The following is a 17,187-nucleotide window of genomic DNA, read 5'->3' on the forward strand; positions in this document are numbered from 1 at the left end:
GTTTGTTTATCTTTCAGTTTTGTTCAAAGTTTTACCCCGTCTCATACCAAACACATTAATAAAACATTCTTATAATATAAAATTCTTGGATTTAATCTCAAACATTTTCCCCCCATTGATGGAAGTGGATTGCTGCTTTTTGTACTTTTTTCCTCTCTGTGGCTGTGTTCCATACTTTTTTGTGATTTGTGAAGTGTCTGATAGTGCTTTATGGATTAATATATTATTATTGTAATAATTATTATTAGTAACAGTCTATTACAGTACACAGCTGGTCATGTGATCACAGTTTGGCAGTGCCCATAATGGGGTGAAGCTGAATCAAGCTGAATAAAACAGTTTGGTATAAAAAGACCAAAAATTATTTAAGAATGCATCTCAAAAACTTTGTTTATGTCATTAAAAATAAAACTTTGCAACTTAGCAAACAATTACTGAGAGCACATTTATAAAGAAACTGAAAAGTGACAAGAAACTGTTGTGATGTTTCAACATCAAGAGGAAATTTGTAAGACACAAATCTGACAAAATGACATGCAGATCAAAAGATAAACGTTTACTGTCTAAGCTAACACAACAAAGCATCTAAAATTGGATTCTAAATCCTTTTGCCATCTTTGGTCGCACTGTTTCTATTTTAATACCAACAAAGAGTGTTTGTCAGTGTAGCCTATTCAATCATCTATGAAAACGCACAACTGTCCCTCACAGACAGTGCAAAAGAAACATCATTATTTCAGTTGGCATAATTAACTAGCTTTTTGCATGACAGATGTGCAGTGGGCCTGAAGGGGCGGAGCTACATTATTGGCCGCAATTTACAGGTTTTGCTCGGATGCGTTTGTTCACTCAGGTGCGGCAGGTGCGCGCGCCGGGAGCGGGCTTATCATGAGCCGCGCTGTTGCTATGGGTCGGCAGCTCCGTTGCCACGGCGCCAACAGGAGGCCCTGGATGGAGGGGAATCTTGTAAAGGGAAAAGACTGAAACTCCTCGCTTTGCGCAAGCGTTAAAAGCACGCAACCTGTGGAGACTGCTGCGCCACACCAGCTGTCTCAAAAGAAATGAAATTCAACAGATGAACACGAGAATGAGGGGGCATGAGTAATGGTGCTTCATTTCACCATTTGAGATGCTCTGAACAGAGTAATCACTGATGCGCCGATGACACCACCCCGAGTTCATTTGAGCTGTTGGACTGTGATCAATGCAATCTGGCCGCACAAAATGATTAAAAGGCCATTTTAAGTCTGAAGCAGCTGACAGGATAATCGATTGACATTTGTGCGCGCGTCTGTGACCACATGATGATCAAGCCGTGGCGTGTCCACAAGCAGCCGCACGAGCCAACCAACAAGTTCATCAACTACATATAGGCTATGCATTTCCCTCCAAAAATAATATTAGAATAGCTGTTGGGCATGAGTGGCTAAATTTCATGACATTTGTTGATCGTCCTCCAAAAAAGCGATTTCAGTGCGCATAGTGTGTTTGGAAATGGATAGGTGAGGGTACACCCCCGCGTCATGCCCATGATAATGCCAACAGCCTCATCATACACCCCCCAACATATCCATATGGCACACACACACATAGTTTCCAAACAGAGGGAAGGCAAATGGAAAAATTACCTTGATGGTTTTCAAGGGTGTCCTCCGGTATGTACATGTTTTTGCTTTCATTTACCATATATGTGGTCCAGCTTTATCCGAAGGTGAATGAAGAAAAGGTTGTAAAAAAAGAGAAGGGGGTAGGAAAAAACAACCCAAGGGAAAGAAATAAAAGAAAAAGGGGGAAGCAAAAAAAAAAAAAAAAATGAAAAACGCAAAGCGTAAGATATTCCTTCTCTCGCGGCTTAGTTAATATTACCTGATCCCCATTATGGAGCTAAAGATCAGGAAAAGATATTCGCAGGGGCCACCTAAGAAAACGAACCAGTGCATCTTTGGAACATCCGGGCCCTACCTAAGAAACATGATACCAGCGCCGCTTGCTGATAATCGATAATCAAATCGGCGCGATTGGCTCGGAAACGGTTCGAAAAGGATGCTGCAACAGCCAGAAGAAGCGCAGGAAAAGCGGGCGTAGTTTCAGAGACCGTTTCAGAAAGCGCAGCAAAAGATAAAAGGTGTGTATATTCCAGATCTCACGGGCTTCGATCTTCGCATACGATCGACTCCATCTGAGATGTTCCTCAACAGGCGTAGTTTGCGTCGCGCCTCGTTAGGAAACAGAGTGCAGAATCGGCCGCGTCCAGTCCATATTGGAGAGAAAGGGGAGTAGTCAGTCTGTGGCCCTGCGGAGAGAGAGCGCACACCACCAGCCTCTCTGCAATGATCTGACGACCAAACCCCCTCCCCTGTAGACTCCCTGACTGCTTCCAGATGTGACTGCGCTAGAAAGGAGAATAAATCCTCCCCGCTTTTCCACACGGGGCTGTAGCCTATGCCTATCTCATGAGGGAAGAGAGCAAACTTGGGGAAATCGAGTCAAATCAGCTCCAACACAGTGAAGTGTTTCAATTTCTTTTACAGTCCAGAAACATTTGGGAAGGTGATTTGTACCAGAACGAATCTGGTGTAAATACGCTCACCGTCACGGCTCCATGCACCATGTTTAGACATTATCCACTTCCTGCTGGTTGCTGTGATGCCACTTAAATGGGTGAATGTTGAGTTCCCCATGCAGCAGCAGCAGGTGCCGGGACGATTTTTTCCCCTTCATCTGAGCTTTAACCGACCTGATCCTCCCATGACAGGACAAGCGGTTTCCTGAGGACTGGTGGGCTCTGATAAAGGGGACGATGGGGCCTGGGAATTTCTGCAAGATGACTGAAAATCTTTCATCAGCAAACGGCCTTGTACGAATTTAGCAGGCCCTTCCCTGGTACCTCCCTCCAGCCATGAGAAAACTTCACATATCCCAAGAGACACCCCTGGCCCCAGATAATCCTTTCTCTCTCTCTCTCTCTCTTGCACTCTCTGTGCATTAGAATTTTTTTAATATTCAAGCAGTCTTTTAAAGAATTAAAGTGTATAAGAGATACTCAGAATTGCAGGTTTTCAGATGTCCCCCTGCATGGATGAAGGAAGAACAAGGTTCCCGGACATTTACAATCTACGGCCAAGTTCTTTGATTGGATTTGGCTTTGAACAAAAGTTCATGACAGAGGTCAACGATTTCCCTTCAGCATCCCCAAATAATTGATTAACTTTGGTATGCTTATAGCCTACAAAGCACAGTTCATAAAGTGTTTTTCAGTGCCACCCTGTAATCATGAGCCTCTGTGAATCCAAGGATCCAGAGAATCACGGGCATCGGTACAAAAGGAAAATTTGTTAGGTTAATTTGCCACTTAAAAGATTACACATATCCTCCCAGCTTCCAGACTCACATTTCAAATGTCAATTGACTAATCATGTCTGTCTGCACACGGAATATGATACAACAGTGGTCGTGCTCTACATGATTCTTTTACTAACACCATAATTATACCAATTTACTAATTAACTAAACATAACTGAGGCGACACATCCTCTTCCCTTCTGTACTGTTTCTTAACCTATTTGTTAGGTCTAAATTGACAAAGTTAAATAACTTTTTTGAACAAAATTTTTTCAGCTAAAACATACAGATGTTTATTTAAATTCAGGAACATTTTTAACAACAACAACAACAACAAAAAGCTCAAAAAACAAACTGCAACTGGCTGATGTGTTTTCTGTGAAAGGTTTAAAATCCTGCCGAGAACGATGATAAACCACGAGTAATTGTGTTGTGATGCCCTCTAGTGGCGAGTGAGTAAAGTGCTTTTGAGTAAATTGACCTTTAGATGGAAAAAACATTGTATAAATTGACAGTCACCCTGAAGCAACAACCCTGGTGTCTCACTCAAGGGCATAATAGTACCATTCAGTTTCTAGGTTTTCCCTGTTGCAACCTTAATGTAGAGTGCTTGGTTGAAAGTGCACTCGGTTTTTGTTTGTTTTTGTTGTGTTGCTGGTATGACAATTGTTGGGAATGCAGCATCATGCAAAGTCATATTCAGCTACTACTAGTGCAATTGTAAAAAATCATCATTTGCAGTGAGATTTGATCAATTTATTAAGTCAAAAGAGTCAGATAATATGGGGAAAATTATCAAACAATTTTGACTATTAAAGGGGTTTGACTATAAAAACTGCAGCAAGCCAGTATATGGGCTGCGAAATATGTTTTAGAGAGAGAATATTCAAACAAACAATAGGAAAATGCCTACCAGAACAGGGATAGAGCAGAAATGTGAGAATTTCAAATCCTCAAGATCTCCACTGCATGGAGCGTCAGCTCACAAGCCATGATGTAAATTAAAGGTCTGGCGGAGTTTCAGGTGAGCTCAATACAGCTGTAGGGGGCGGTGTTTCGGGCTCATCGGTTATTCGCACTCATTGTCATTGATTACTTTTCCTGTGTGCGCACCATCTCGGCCATCAGCTCGTTCTGTCTTCTTGACAGCGAAAACATGGCGAGAACGGCAATGGGTCAGCAATTAGATAAGTGAAATGAAGCGCTATATTCCTGTTTTACTGATTTGCAGAACATTGGAAACACATACCAGTAGACCAGAGCGTAAAATAAAGTGTCACTGAGCTATTTTACAGAGTTGGATCTCGTTTTAAAGGATTTTTAGGATTTGTGCGATTTTTGAAGTGTAGGTAAGTTTCACTCCCGTTCTATCTATAAAGGAGCTACAGCAGCTCACCAAGGCCTCATTTTATATTTGTAAACTTATAGATGCATGAATTATTCCATTATTAGGGGTACTTTCTAAAGCAAGCATCAGTATTGTTTTTCATACACTGTTGGGGATTTGGATAACTGCTAATCCGCAATATGAAACTTCTGTGTGCAGTTTACTTTCACAATGTGCTACAGAATGTGTGATCACCTTATCAACCTCACTTCATCATCATGGATCACATTTAATCACTCATCACATTTTTTTAATATTATTGTTTTAATGCCTTCTTTATTCCATTAATTTAATGCATAAACTTACATGCCTGATTTGTGTGTTTATTTTTTTAATTTTATTTTTTTGTTAAATGTAATGAAATGAAAATTCACAACTTCAACGGGCCTACTTTTATCTAAAAAAAATTAAATGCATCCAGGTTTGATAGTTTTAATCCTTTGTTTAAAACTATTATTTGTATTTTTAGAGGTAAAAAGCTATCTATTGAGATTTGCGACAAATTATAATATATTGATCATATATCTAAGACATACAACACAATATGCAGGTATGCAGAAAAAACAAAACAAAATGTGCAATATAAAGATCACTGAACTGAAATATAGTTCAGATAAAGGAGATTTTTGTGCAGGAGCTCTGTACAAATATTCCTAATAGGCTATGATGGTGTGCATGCAAACAACTGCCTGTGGGGTAAAATAGTTATTCTAAGACTATTTATTAAGCAGCCTGACAGCTGTCAAAAATAAAGTCTTTGATTTGAATGTTTTTAATTGTAATCTTGAGTCTGAATGTTTTTATTTCTAGAACAGGGCTGGAGCCATGACTGCAATAACAGGAGGTGTCGGGAACTGTTTGTCCATGAGTCTGTCTGCACTAAAGAGACTCGATCCTTATATCAGCAGCATCACAGACCTGGCCAGCCAAGTAGCACTCTACACCTTCAACAATGCCACTAATGAATGGGTAAACAATGATATCAACACCATTAATGACTGTATTTATGGTAGATTAATTGCTATTGTAAAGAAGCTATAAAAATTAATGATTGAATGTAAAAAAAGTTGAATTTGTTATTTAATGTTAGAATTATTTATGTCTAGAATAAATATGAATAAATAAACAAATACAAATGTATTTTTTTCTGCAGGAAAAGACAGATGTTGAGGGAACTCTGTTTGTCTATAACAGGTTTGTATGTTTTCAGCAGTGAAGCAACACTCTCACACCAGGGTTTCCGCAGGGTCTTAAAAAGTCTAACATTTCAAAATCACAATTTAAGGCCTTAAAAAGTCTTACATTTGACTTTGTGAAACCTGCAGAAACCCTGCACACACACACACACACACAACGTGGTCGTGAATCAGAGCCCTAGATATCTGAAGTGGTTCACAGAAATAACCCTCATGATATATTTCATTATTCTGATATAATACACTTGACTGCACTAAAGGGCCGTACACACAGAGACAAATATCGGCGTGATCTCAAAGCATCAATCTCATTGGTCGAAAAGTTTTTGACGCATTAAACCAAAAAAAAAACAAAAACTAACGAGACGGTTTTTTTTAAAATGCCGCTTTTACGCGTGCCGTTTTTCGTGTTGGTATGCACACATTGGCACCTTTTGTTTAGTCACGAGGCTTTAAACGTTGGCGAATATCGCACATAAAATTCATCCCGGTGTAAAAAGGCCTTAACACTGCAAAACTCCCACTCACAGATGTTTAGGTACTTCAGACTTATAAGGTTTATTTTCCCACTCATGTTGTGAGTTTTAATGTCAGTTTTCTGTGCATCAGGCTTGCCTCCCCCCGGCATGGCTTCACCATCCTGAATCGCTTAAGTATGGACAACCTGACCGAACCCATCACAAAAGACTTAGATTTCCAGCTGCAGCATCCATTTCTCCTGTACAGGAATGCTCGCCGTAAGTCTCTATTTTTGTCAAATATTTAAAAAAGTAAAACTAAAAGAGTAAAAAAAAAATGAGTTGTTCTTCATAAATGAATTCTTATATAATGAGATGAGAGTTAAGTATCCATGTCAGAAATGTCTATGTTATAACAAACTGGTTTAAAAAAGTCTGTGTGCATTATACATTTACATGTATGCAGTATTTTTGAAAGCGACTTGCATTGCATTCAAGATTTGATCGGTTCATCCATTCCCTAGGAATCAAACCCAATTGTCATTGCCATGCTCTCTCAAATGCTCAAGCTACATGAGGGAATTTACTTGAGATTTTGGGAGATAGTCTCATCTATTATTTCTTGGTCTATGCTTTCAGGGAAAACTTAATAAACTTAAGTTGAATCTGAATCTGAAATAGGTGGTTCTTTGCTTTGTTCAAACCCCAGTATACTTAAATTTCCATATTCAAATCACATTAGACATCAGCCGACTGTGCTGATGACAAAAATCACATCACTCAGGCTGTCCGAAAGCTGAAGCAAAATGGGGACAAGGGAAGTGCAATGGTTTTGACCACCCTGAATGTGGTTGATGTGAATGAATTTCAAAAATGTTTCGGACCCCATTTGGGTGTGTATTAAGCACCCAGTGTCAAACAGATGGCTGGAAACGGATGTTAATACCACCTGGTATAAACAGGGCAGGAGCACACGGTTATATCCATTCAAAAAAAGAACTTAACAGCGATAAAAGTCTGTCTGGATTGAGAGAACTGTCAGACTGGCGTCTGAGTGTGTAAGAGAGAGAGAGAGATCAGAGATCGCTGGCAGGCCTGTCTGCATGAAAGGCTCCAGAGCCATAGTGCCTTATATGGTCCAGAGAAGTGTGTGTGTGTTTCTCTTCCAGTTTCTTGCCAGCATCACAGACCCGACCAGCCAATCGTGATTAGATAACAAGCCCCTCTCACACGCACACATGCACAGACTTCCAAGGAAATTCATGATAAAGGGACCTGCAAATAGAGTGCATGCGGAAAAGCCTTAAGTACTTCAGGCTGATTAAATGAATCATTGTAGATCCTGATGTTTCAAACAGTCCAAAACTGATGTTTGAGCTTTGCAGTGATGGTGAAAATCTCTGCTCCTGCTAACTGTCTGACGGGAACTTTATGCTCACTGCCTTTGTGTCGACATATAGAAATTATTTGTCACCAAGTGTTTTTTTGTATCTCCTCTGCCTCAATGGTAGATTGTAGTGAGTGGTAGCTAAAAACCAGGCTTTGCAGTTGTAAAGATGTTTTAAGTAGTTCAATTGATGCTGTATGCGACTACTAGGGTGTTATGGGTAGTTTCTTAGTCAAAGACCCCACCAACAAGTCTCAATTATAGAGTCATGCAGGGATGACATAATTTTGTAGGCCAACCTGGAAGTTAACATCATGGTTCCCTCAACCAAAAGCATGTAGGATTTTTCCCTTGACTTTTGGAGTTTATTACAGAAAATAAGCTCAGTGACAAAAGTTTATGGTTCTTACACTGTTCTTCAAGATAATATTCACAAATTAATGTTTACGAATTTTAATGTCTAAATACAACTGCCTGAAATAAAAGCAAGTATAAACACAAGAAGGCTATAAAAGCGGACTAGTTAGTCAATGAGTTTTCGACATGATGACATTTAATGTACCAGACAACCTCTATCGTCCCATTTTCCCACTTATTAGCAAACCCATTCAAAAAACCAACTGACTTAAGGTGATGGAACCAAAAAAAGCGCCTCATGTTTTAGAGTGAAGCACTTCACTGTTAGGCTAGCTGTTAGCAGCACATTATCTGCCAGTGTTTTGAGTGGCTCGATTCACAAAAAAAAAATTAAGACATACATAAATATTAGCATTGGAATTTTATAGTTGTAAAATAAAATGATCCTTAAATACTCCTTATATTTAAGAGAAATTACACCAAGTAATTTCTTTAGTTTTTTAGTCATTTTTATGTAGTAATAATATATTATTATAAAATTGTTATTATTATTACTTTATATAATTACCATAACAATATATAATCACAATATTGCCAAATTGTACAGCCCTACAAACTCTGAAAACCTGGATTAAAAAAAAAAATACAATTTTATATCACTCTGACCTAGTTTGAGGTATTGTTCATATCCCAACCGATCAAACGGTTAAAAAAAGTAATACTTGGTATGGGCAACAATAATACTTTGCAAACACTACTAATGAGGTTTTAGACAATGGGAAGTAAGACCTGCACTGTGTATCTTCTACACAACATGTGCCGAGGGTGCTGGATTCTGTCTGCTCGTCTCTTAAACAAACGCAGTGTTGTGGTTGTGATTTGTGACAGTGTAGCTGGAGTCTTTCAGCAGGACTGTTAAGTATACAAAGCTCTTACCTCCTGGCCGCACAAACGTGTAGCCCAGCTCTCTCTCTGACACAAGCTTTCCTTTGAACCGCACCTCTACTTCCTCCTCCAGTCGCTCGTGCTTCAGCCTGCGCCGACTGAACAGCCCCCGCAGCATCTTCTTTCTCTTTCTGAGATTTGAATCCTCGGCAGATTGAAGTCAGTCAGAAGTTCACAGTCTCCTCAGTGCGTGTGTGGATCCAGCTCCATTCAGAAAAACATGCAGCAAACACTCCTGCACTCTGTCTGACCCGAGCAAGGGTATAGAGTTTGGTTCTCTGTTTTTCTTTTCTCTTTGTTGTGTTTTGCGAAGTTCAACTTCAAAAGCATTTGCTGCGTCCTCTCATCACTCGCTCTGTCCTCCTCCTTGTTCTCATCCCCCTCTCGCACTCTCTCTGAGATGTTCCTCGGTTCCCAGGCAGTATTTTGTATGGGTTTTTTCCCAAGGCGCTGACCCATGTGGTGCACTCTGCTCTGAGAATGAACGGTTATGAATATAGCACCAGCCCTTCCTCTCTCTCTCGCTCTCTCTCTCTCTCTCTTTTACTGCTCTGGGTTTTGTTATCACTCGGCTACTTCTAGAGGTGAATGGAACAGGTCCTGATTCAGCTGTCAGCACCAGGCTCTAAGGTTAGTTCATAAGGGATTTATGAGGAACCACAATCTGAACCCATCACTGAAATCTCTGTTAATTGTTCCCAATACGATAGACCAGTGACTGTTGATACAAGCATCTGAAGTCTTCATCTTGGTGTTTAAGGACATTTTGGTGTACTGGCACAGCAGTTGGCTCGAGTTCTGCTGGGGCACTTGGGAGTTTGGACTGTTTGGGAAAGGAATGTTGGCTAATGGAGTGTGTGTATGTACGATGGCATTTTTAGTGCATGTATGCTGTCAGTTTCAGTGGTCCTTTTCCACTGGTTATTCTGATCATGTGCTAAACATTTGTTTTTCCTTTTAATCATGATTAGTTTTGGTATAAATGTGATTATTTATATTAATCATGTGTGTGTGTATATATGTTGGCAGTGTCCATCTTTGGCATCTGGTTCTATGATAAAGAAGACTGTCAGCGTATAGCGGAACTCATGAAGAAGTGAGTTTCTCCTCTATTTGCAAACTCTCACAACTTTCTCTGCTCTAACTTGGGATGATTCTGGTTCTGATTTAAATTAAATGTAATGATTGCTATTCCTTAATGTTCTTAATTAGTCTTCTAGTACATTTATGATGAATCATAACATGTACTTAACACATATTAATGTTTTTATTTCCAGAATATGTCTAATAATTAAAACCTTACATAGTAACAAAACATTTGAGACCGATTCAAGACTTTTTAGACTTAATAAAGAATCCTATTCATTCATTACCAAATTGGGCTACACTTATTTTGCTGTAAATGACGAGGGCGATGCAATAAAAAACCTGATTTACTGCAGAAGTGTCTAATCTTGCTTCTGGAGGGCAACTGACCTGCAAAGTTAAGCTTCAACACAAATGCCTGGAAGTTTCTAGAGATACTGAAGACCTTGATTGGTTGATTTAGGTGTGTTTAAATATGGCGGGAGCTAAACTCTTGCTACGTCCCAATTCGGCTACTTGTACTATGCCCTAAAAGTATGTACTGTTTTGTGAATAAAAAGGACATACTTTTGAGTAAGTTGCAGAAAAGTAGGCAAGCTTTATGACTTAATTCATCATAATTGCATCTTTAATGGACCACTCTGTCACTTAATTATGTGGATCCTGTCACTATCTAAACTGCGCTATCAATCATCTTTTTGCAGTTAAAATTCTCCACATTCAACTTAATTTTTTATTTCCTACTGTATTGGAGAAAAATGAAGTAATGTGCGATTTTTCCCAGTCGTGGGTCATGCAGAGAACTCTCTTTATGTATTTGTGTAATGATGTATTTAAAAGTTAATGACCAAAAGTATCTTCATAAAAGTTCACAATGCTGTACCTTCTGACCGCTGCAGATCAATTTAAGCATCGATTGTTGCCATAGAAACACATAATTCCCAGTCCGAGGACATGAACAGAATGTCTAATAGAATGAACAGAATTTCTAATAGAATGACACGTCACGTGTTGTCATCTCAAGACCTCAGTAATTACGAAATCTCTCTACTCTGTGTCAGTCTCGCACATTTGCTTTGTTTGTCGATTTTGTTGTTCTAATCGAAATTTCTCATCCAACATTCAATGGGTTGTAGACATATTAGCCTTTTGTATGCATGGATCTGTACTTCAGATTATAACCAGAAGAAATAGACTATCTGGGTTTTCTTTGGAATACTCATTTCAACACAACAGTTTGGGACACGCTAGTTCTAATTTCGAATAATATTTGGGACGGATGGTATGCGAATTGGGACGCAGCATATGCTTGAATCTGGCCCTCCAAGAGCAGGATTAGATATCCCTGATTTAGCAGCCAGTACCCAATCTTTTTATCTAATCACAATAAATTCCAACTTCAAGCTTACAATTTGTCTTTGTTATTTTGTTCTTTTTTAGGCAAAGGAAATTCTGAGTATTTTAATACTTGGTTCCATTTTGGCATGTAATCAAAGACCAAATGTCACTACAATCTCACACACTCACTCTTTCTTTATGTGTGTGTCAGTTTGGCAGGGCTTGAACAGCATTTACAGCCACAAACAGCGACTGGCTATGTCTCTCCACGAACAGCAGAGCAGGGTGTGGATATAATGCAGATGCTTAATAAAGCACGAGATGACTATGACAAGGTAAAACACACGTTTTAAAGTTGTTTTTCTTTTCTTACACAACTATTAAGGTGCTTCATATGCACTAGAGGTCACCAGTGCACAGTACACTGGACCACTAAAATGGTTCAGGTCATACTTGGTAGGGAGATGTTATTATGTGAGTATAGGGGACCTTAAGTCTGAGTGGACATCCATGACATGCAGAGTCCCTCAAGGCTCAATTCTTGCGCCACTCCTATTCAACCTGTATATGCTCCCAATAAGCCATATAATGAGAAAGAACCAAATCGCTTACCACAACTATGCAGACAACACACAGCTCTACTTAGCCCTGACGACTACAGCTCCATTGAATCCCTGTGCCAATGCATTGATGAGGTAAACAGTTGGATGTGCCAAAACTTTCTTCAGTTAAACAAAGACAAAACTGAAGTCCTTGCATTTGGAAACAAAGATGAAGTTCTCAAGGTGAATGCATAAATTGACGCTAGGGGTCTAACAACTAAAAATCAAGTCAGGAATCTTGGTGTGTCTCTAGAGTCAGACCTTAGCTTCAGTAGTAATGTCAAAGCAATAACTAAATCAGCATACTATCAACTGAAAAGTATTGCAAGAATTAGATGCTTTGTTTCCAGTCAAGACTTAGAGAAACTTGTGCATGCTTTCAACAACAGCTGTAATGGCCTCCTCACTGGCCTTCCTAAAAAAAAACATAAGTTGCAGCTCACACAGAACATTACATACAGCCAGGTTTCTGAGCAGGACCAGAAAATATGAACATATCACACCAGTCCTCAGGTCTTTACACTGGATCCCAGTTACATTTAGGATTGATTTTAAAGTATTATTACTGGCATATAAATCATTCAATGGGCTAGGACCTCAATATATTGCAGATATGCTCACTGAATATAAACCCAACAGATCACTCAGATCATTAGGATCACATCAGCTAGAAATACCAAGGGTTCACTCTAAGCATGGAGAGTCTGCTTTTAGCTAGTATGCCAGGAGCAGCTGAAATCTGTTTAGCTATGCATTTACTGAATGAGCACTGTGCCACTGTTCGTCCGAATCTAACTGTATTTTATTTAAATTTTCTAAACTGTTTTAATTATTTACTGTATTTAATTTTATTCTATTTTTATGTTAGATTGTTTTAATTGTTCTGATTTCTTTAGATTATTTTAATTTCTTCTATGTAAAGCACTTTGAATTACCATTGTGTATGAAATGTGCTATATAAATAAACTTGCCTTGCCTTACACTTCTCTTACTCATGTTTTTTTCCTTTTCTTTCATTTTAGGGAAAACTCAGCGAGCCGAAAGAAATTGGTAGTGGTGGTGTCATCTATGGAAACCCCCATCTGATCAAACCCATTCCCCTCAAACCAGCACAGGATGCACACATTCAGGGACAAACACAGCAGGTGCAATCTCTCTGCATGTCTGTGACTCAGTTTGTGTTATCTGTAAATGCTTGAATGTGTAAAACAAAAAGTTTTACTCTCTCTTAGGATACAGAAATGGACTCAAAGCACCTCTCAGTTGTCACTTTGTTTGGTGCTCAGTCAAAGCTGGACTGTGTCTCACCGCAGCCCAGCTCATCTGGCATCAGGGTAGGTCCAGCACGGTCTGCGGTGGCCCGCTCCCTGTCTTATGACGATCCTTCTCCGGCAGGGGGCGCTGTGGTGTCCAGCAACCCCATGCAGCACTGTCCAGCCATCCACAAGCTCATGTCTGGTTCGCTGCTGCAGCCTCTGTCTGAATCTCCAGAGAGTCGTCTGTGTGAAAACGGGGCAGCCCAGAACCAACCTGACCCAATACAAAAACTGCTAATGAACCCTCCTCCTGTGGCAGGCACCCCTGGGATGCCTTCCCTGTTATTAAGTCAGGGAGAGTGTGGAGTGGGGCCCCAATTCCACAATATGGCTCAGCACCGGATCCATGTCCCAACTAAAGCGCCGACTGCTGGAGTGGCAGGGAATGTGGTGACGCCTCATGAGCTTCTGCAGAGGCTCACATTGGTACAGCAGGAGCAAGAGCTCCATCCCCGTCAGGAGCTCCTACAGCCCAACCTGACCGTCAGCAGCTCCAGTCTCAGCCAACCCAATTTGACTCAGGTGAAATCAATTATTTTGATTAAACTATTTGGGAATCTTTAGGCATCTGTTGCATTTATGCTCCTTACACAGACATCTTCAACTTTCAAATAAAGTCGTTCTGAAGCATCCTGTATCTGTAACCTGTGATTTAATGTGTGTGTGTGTGTGTGTGTGTGTGTGTGTTTGTGCGGGTATGGGTGCAGGTGATCTCACCACAGCGTATCCCAGCAACTATAGCCCCCACCCTCCTGTCACCCAGTGTCTTCGTCCAGACTAAAGCCACACGAGCAGAACCAGCTGAACCCAGAGCACTTAGCAAGATTCAACTTCAGGCTACATTGATCCACCTTATCAAGGTCAGAACCAAACCCATGTCCATCTGGATTATTACAATATTAGAGATGCACCAACATTTTGACACACACACACACATATATATATATATATATATATATATATTTAAACACAAACACACACATATACACAGTATATATATATATAAAATCGCATACATGTTTGTATAAAATTGTAATTAATTATATATTATATTATGAAATTAGTATAATTTAAAATTACTTTTATATTTGAATATATTTTTAAATTTAATTTATTCCTGTGATGGCAAAGCTAAGTTTTCAGCAGCCATTAATACATTTCCTGCTTAATAATTTTGTAGAAACTGTGGTACTTTTTTCAGGTTTCTTTGATGAATAGAATTTCCAAAGAACAGTGTTAATTTGAAAAAAATAAAAGTATTATTATTTTAAACTTAAAACTTTTGAATAGTAGTATATCTAACATTAATAGAACTAAGTCCAGCAATATTTTTTTTTATCAAAAGAGACCCTCAGTCTTAGTGTGTTTGACTGTGATTGCTGCACTACCTCTATTAATGATTTGTTTCTCTCTTTCTTTGATTCAGAATGATGCCTCATTCCTGGACACCATTTATGAAGCATATGTCTCCCGTCTCGCAACAGACTTCAGCTCGAAACCTTTCTAAAGCAGGAACACCATTTGAGCATGTACATATACATGCAGCTTTCACGCTCTGAACACATATCTGCATCCCATCTCAGGACGACCCTAATGTTCTGAGTGTAGCGTCCAATGAGTTCAGCTCCTCAGCAACAGATTCACAACAGGAAAACCAGTTTGGCTGCAAATTGTATTCATTTTAGAATTGACATTTTTTTAACAAGTGGGAATCTTAAGTATTTTGCTTTTTGGAAGGAGAATTTTATAATGGAAATATAATTTAGCTTTCAGCCATCAGGGCTGGAAATGTGCTGTCTGTTGAGATGGAAAGACATTCTTCTTTTTATGAAGACATTTTTACCTCTGCATATCTAAACAAACCCACAAAAGAAAAAAAACAGGACCGTAGCCTCAAATATAGAAATAACATGACGGATAACAAGACAAACATGTTTTGTCTTGGTTTCTATCATCTATCATAAAATCCCAGCCGACACCGACAGAAGGCGTCTTCATCCCTTCACAAGCCAGCAGGAAGAGTTTGCTCATTTTAATCACATCTTTAAATTGAAAATGGATTTTGTTTAAATGTACAAATAAGAGTGTACATATATATATATTCTATTTTTCTATGGTGTGTTACTTCTGTTCTTATATCAACATGCTGGAATATTTTAGGTTCCCTTTTAAAAAAAAAAAAAAAAAAACCAATACCATGACATCAGTGTTTTCCAATCAACGGGTTAACTTTTAAAACAATTATTTTCTTCCATTTGTTTTTCTTATTAAAATAATGTTTCAACACCCCATATAGTGTATGCTCTCTGATCTTATTGGTTTAACATGCTACATGTTATCTGTTATGGCTGAAGCCTGTGTGAAAGGTTTCATCATACACTACCATTCTAGTGTTTAAGATCAGTATGATATTTTTAGTTTGTTAAAAACAGCATAACTGTTTTTAAAATTAATAATATGAACAGTTTCTTGAGCAGCAAATTAGAATGATCTCTGAAAGATCATGCAACACTGACGGGATTGAACCGGATTAAAATCTCAGGACTTTCATTGTTTTAAGGCCCATTCACACAAAGAACAATAACTATATTAGTGTCCACACTAGCGGTCGATGTCATTCTGTTTATTATAATGCTCAAGCTCTTTAAAGCAGGATGGATTTTGATTGGCTGTCAATGTTTTTTTAGCATTGTGTGGATTCTTTTAGAACAATCTATATATATATATATATATATCGGGGCATATAGGCGTATCATTATAGTTATTGTCCTTGGTGTGAATCGGCCTTTATTGTCAACATTTGTAAACTAATAATAAGTATAATTGTTTAAATCGGTTTAATTCAAAGGATTGTTACCTGACATACAAATAGAAATCCTTATACAGTAATTACAAACAATTAGAAAAAGTCATAGAATTTGATTGGTTAAAGGCTGTGCGAACCCTTTTCACAAGTTATCTTGCTTCCCTACCCCATCAGTTTATTAAAAATAAAACTGACAATAAAAAAATCATAACAGTTCTAACCAGATGCATGGTTAATACACTATGAATTTATTAAACATTATGCTGAGAATTGTATGTTGCCTTCTACATGTGGATTACATAATGTAGGTTTTGAACAGAAATATGTATTTGGATAAAAACTGGGAGATTTAAAGAGTTAAAAAGTTAACTTTTGTCACAGTACTGTTCAAAAGTTTGGGGTCAAGTTTTTCCATGTTTTTGTTAGAAGCCATTTATGCTAAGACTGCATTAAAAAATATTATCACTATATGAGAAAAACTGATTGAAAGTTTAAAAGAACAGCAATGAATATGAATAAAGCTGTCAGCTATCTTTCCTGACACTTTTTTCAATCAATCTAAACTGAATAAAAGTATTAATAAAAAATAAAAAATCGTATTGACCCTTTCATTTTTAACTTTCTTCTTTCCTCAGTCATATTGTCAATAGCAATTAAATTCATCAAAACCAATCTCATAATATATCTTTCACAATAAAGCTTAAAATTGTTCTCTCTTGCATGAGCAGTGCAAAATGCTTCATTATGTAATCAGTCACAGTCTCCTTCATTGTCACAAGACTAAAATCCTCAGCTAACATCTGCAAGCATAAGCACACTTAGTGCAGGTGTGCATCTTTCTGAAGGATGGAAGCCGTTATCTACACTAACTAGGTCAGCGGATGAAATCAAGAGCATGCCATCTGGACACTGAAACTCACAATCCTGTTTTGTGTGTGTGTTTGTGTGTTTTAGGGAAACAGAGCGG

General features: G+C 38.6%; 2 protein-coding genes across 5 annotated transcripts in view; one reads left to right on the forward strand and one right to left on the reverse strand.

The window, feature by feature from the left end:
* Nucleotides 1–2,383, reverse strand: part of cacna1c (calcium voltage-gated channel subunit alpha1 C) — a 113,162-nt gene extending 110,779 nt beyond the window's left edge. Inside the window, exon 1 of one of the 3 annotated variants that reach the window (XM_089127146.1) lies at nucleotides 1,629–2,383. In XM_089127146.1, the coding sequence (XP_088983272.1) occupies nucleotides 1,629–1,686 (58 nt within the window). In that variant the 5' untranslated portion in view covers nucleotides 1,687–2,383. The remainder of the gene's footprint in view (nucleotides 1–1,628) is intronic. The other 2 variants (XM_089127144.1, XM_089127145.1) reach the window with 2 other exon arrangements.
* A 2,086-nt stretch (nucleotides 2,384–4,469) lies between these two features.
* On the forward strand, nucleotides 4,470–15,285 carry dcp1b (decapping mRNA 1B). Of its 2 annotated transcripts, none has more exons than XM_039668265.2 (10): nucleotides 4,470–4,687; nucleotides 5,540–5,698; nucleotides 5,883–5,923; nucleotides 6,535–6,662; nucleotides 10,102–10,168; nucleotides 11,708–11,831; nucleotides 13,121–13,243; nucleotides 13,331–13,936; nucleotides 14,122–14,274; nucleotides 14,841–15,285. In XM_039668265.2, exons 2-10 carry the CDS (start codon nucleotides 5,555–5,557, stop codon nucleotides 14,919–14,921), a joined length of 1,467 nt encoding a protein of 488 aa, XP_039524199.2. In that variant the 5' UTR covers nucleotides 4,470–4,687; nucleotides 5,540–5,554; the 3' UTR covers nucleotides 14,922–15,285. The 2 variants fall into 2 exon arrangements, with proteins under 2 accessions (XP_039524199.2, XP_039524198.2); XM_039668264.2 differs by having other exon boundaries at nucleotides 4,471–4,691.
* Nucleotides 15,286–17,187: the final 1,902 nt, after the last annotated feature.

Source organism: Pimephales promelas, chromosome 24 (genome assembly GCF_988280905.1).
Source record: "Pimephales promelas chromosome 24, fPimPro1.hap1.1, whole genome shotgun sequence".
NCBI classification, from domain to species: domain Eukaryota; kingdom Metazoa; phylum Chordata; class Actinopteri; order Cypriniformes; family Leuciscidae; genus Pimephales; species Pimephales promelas.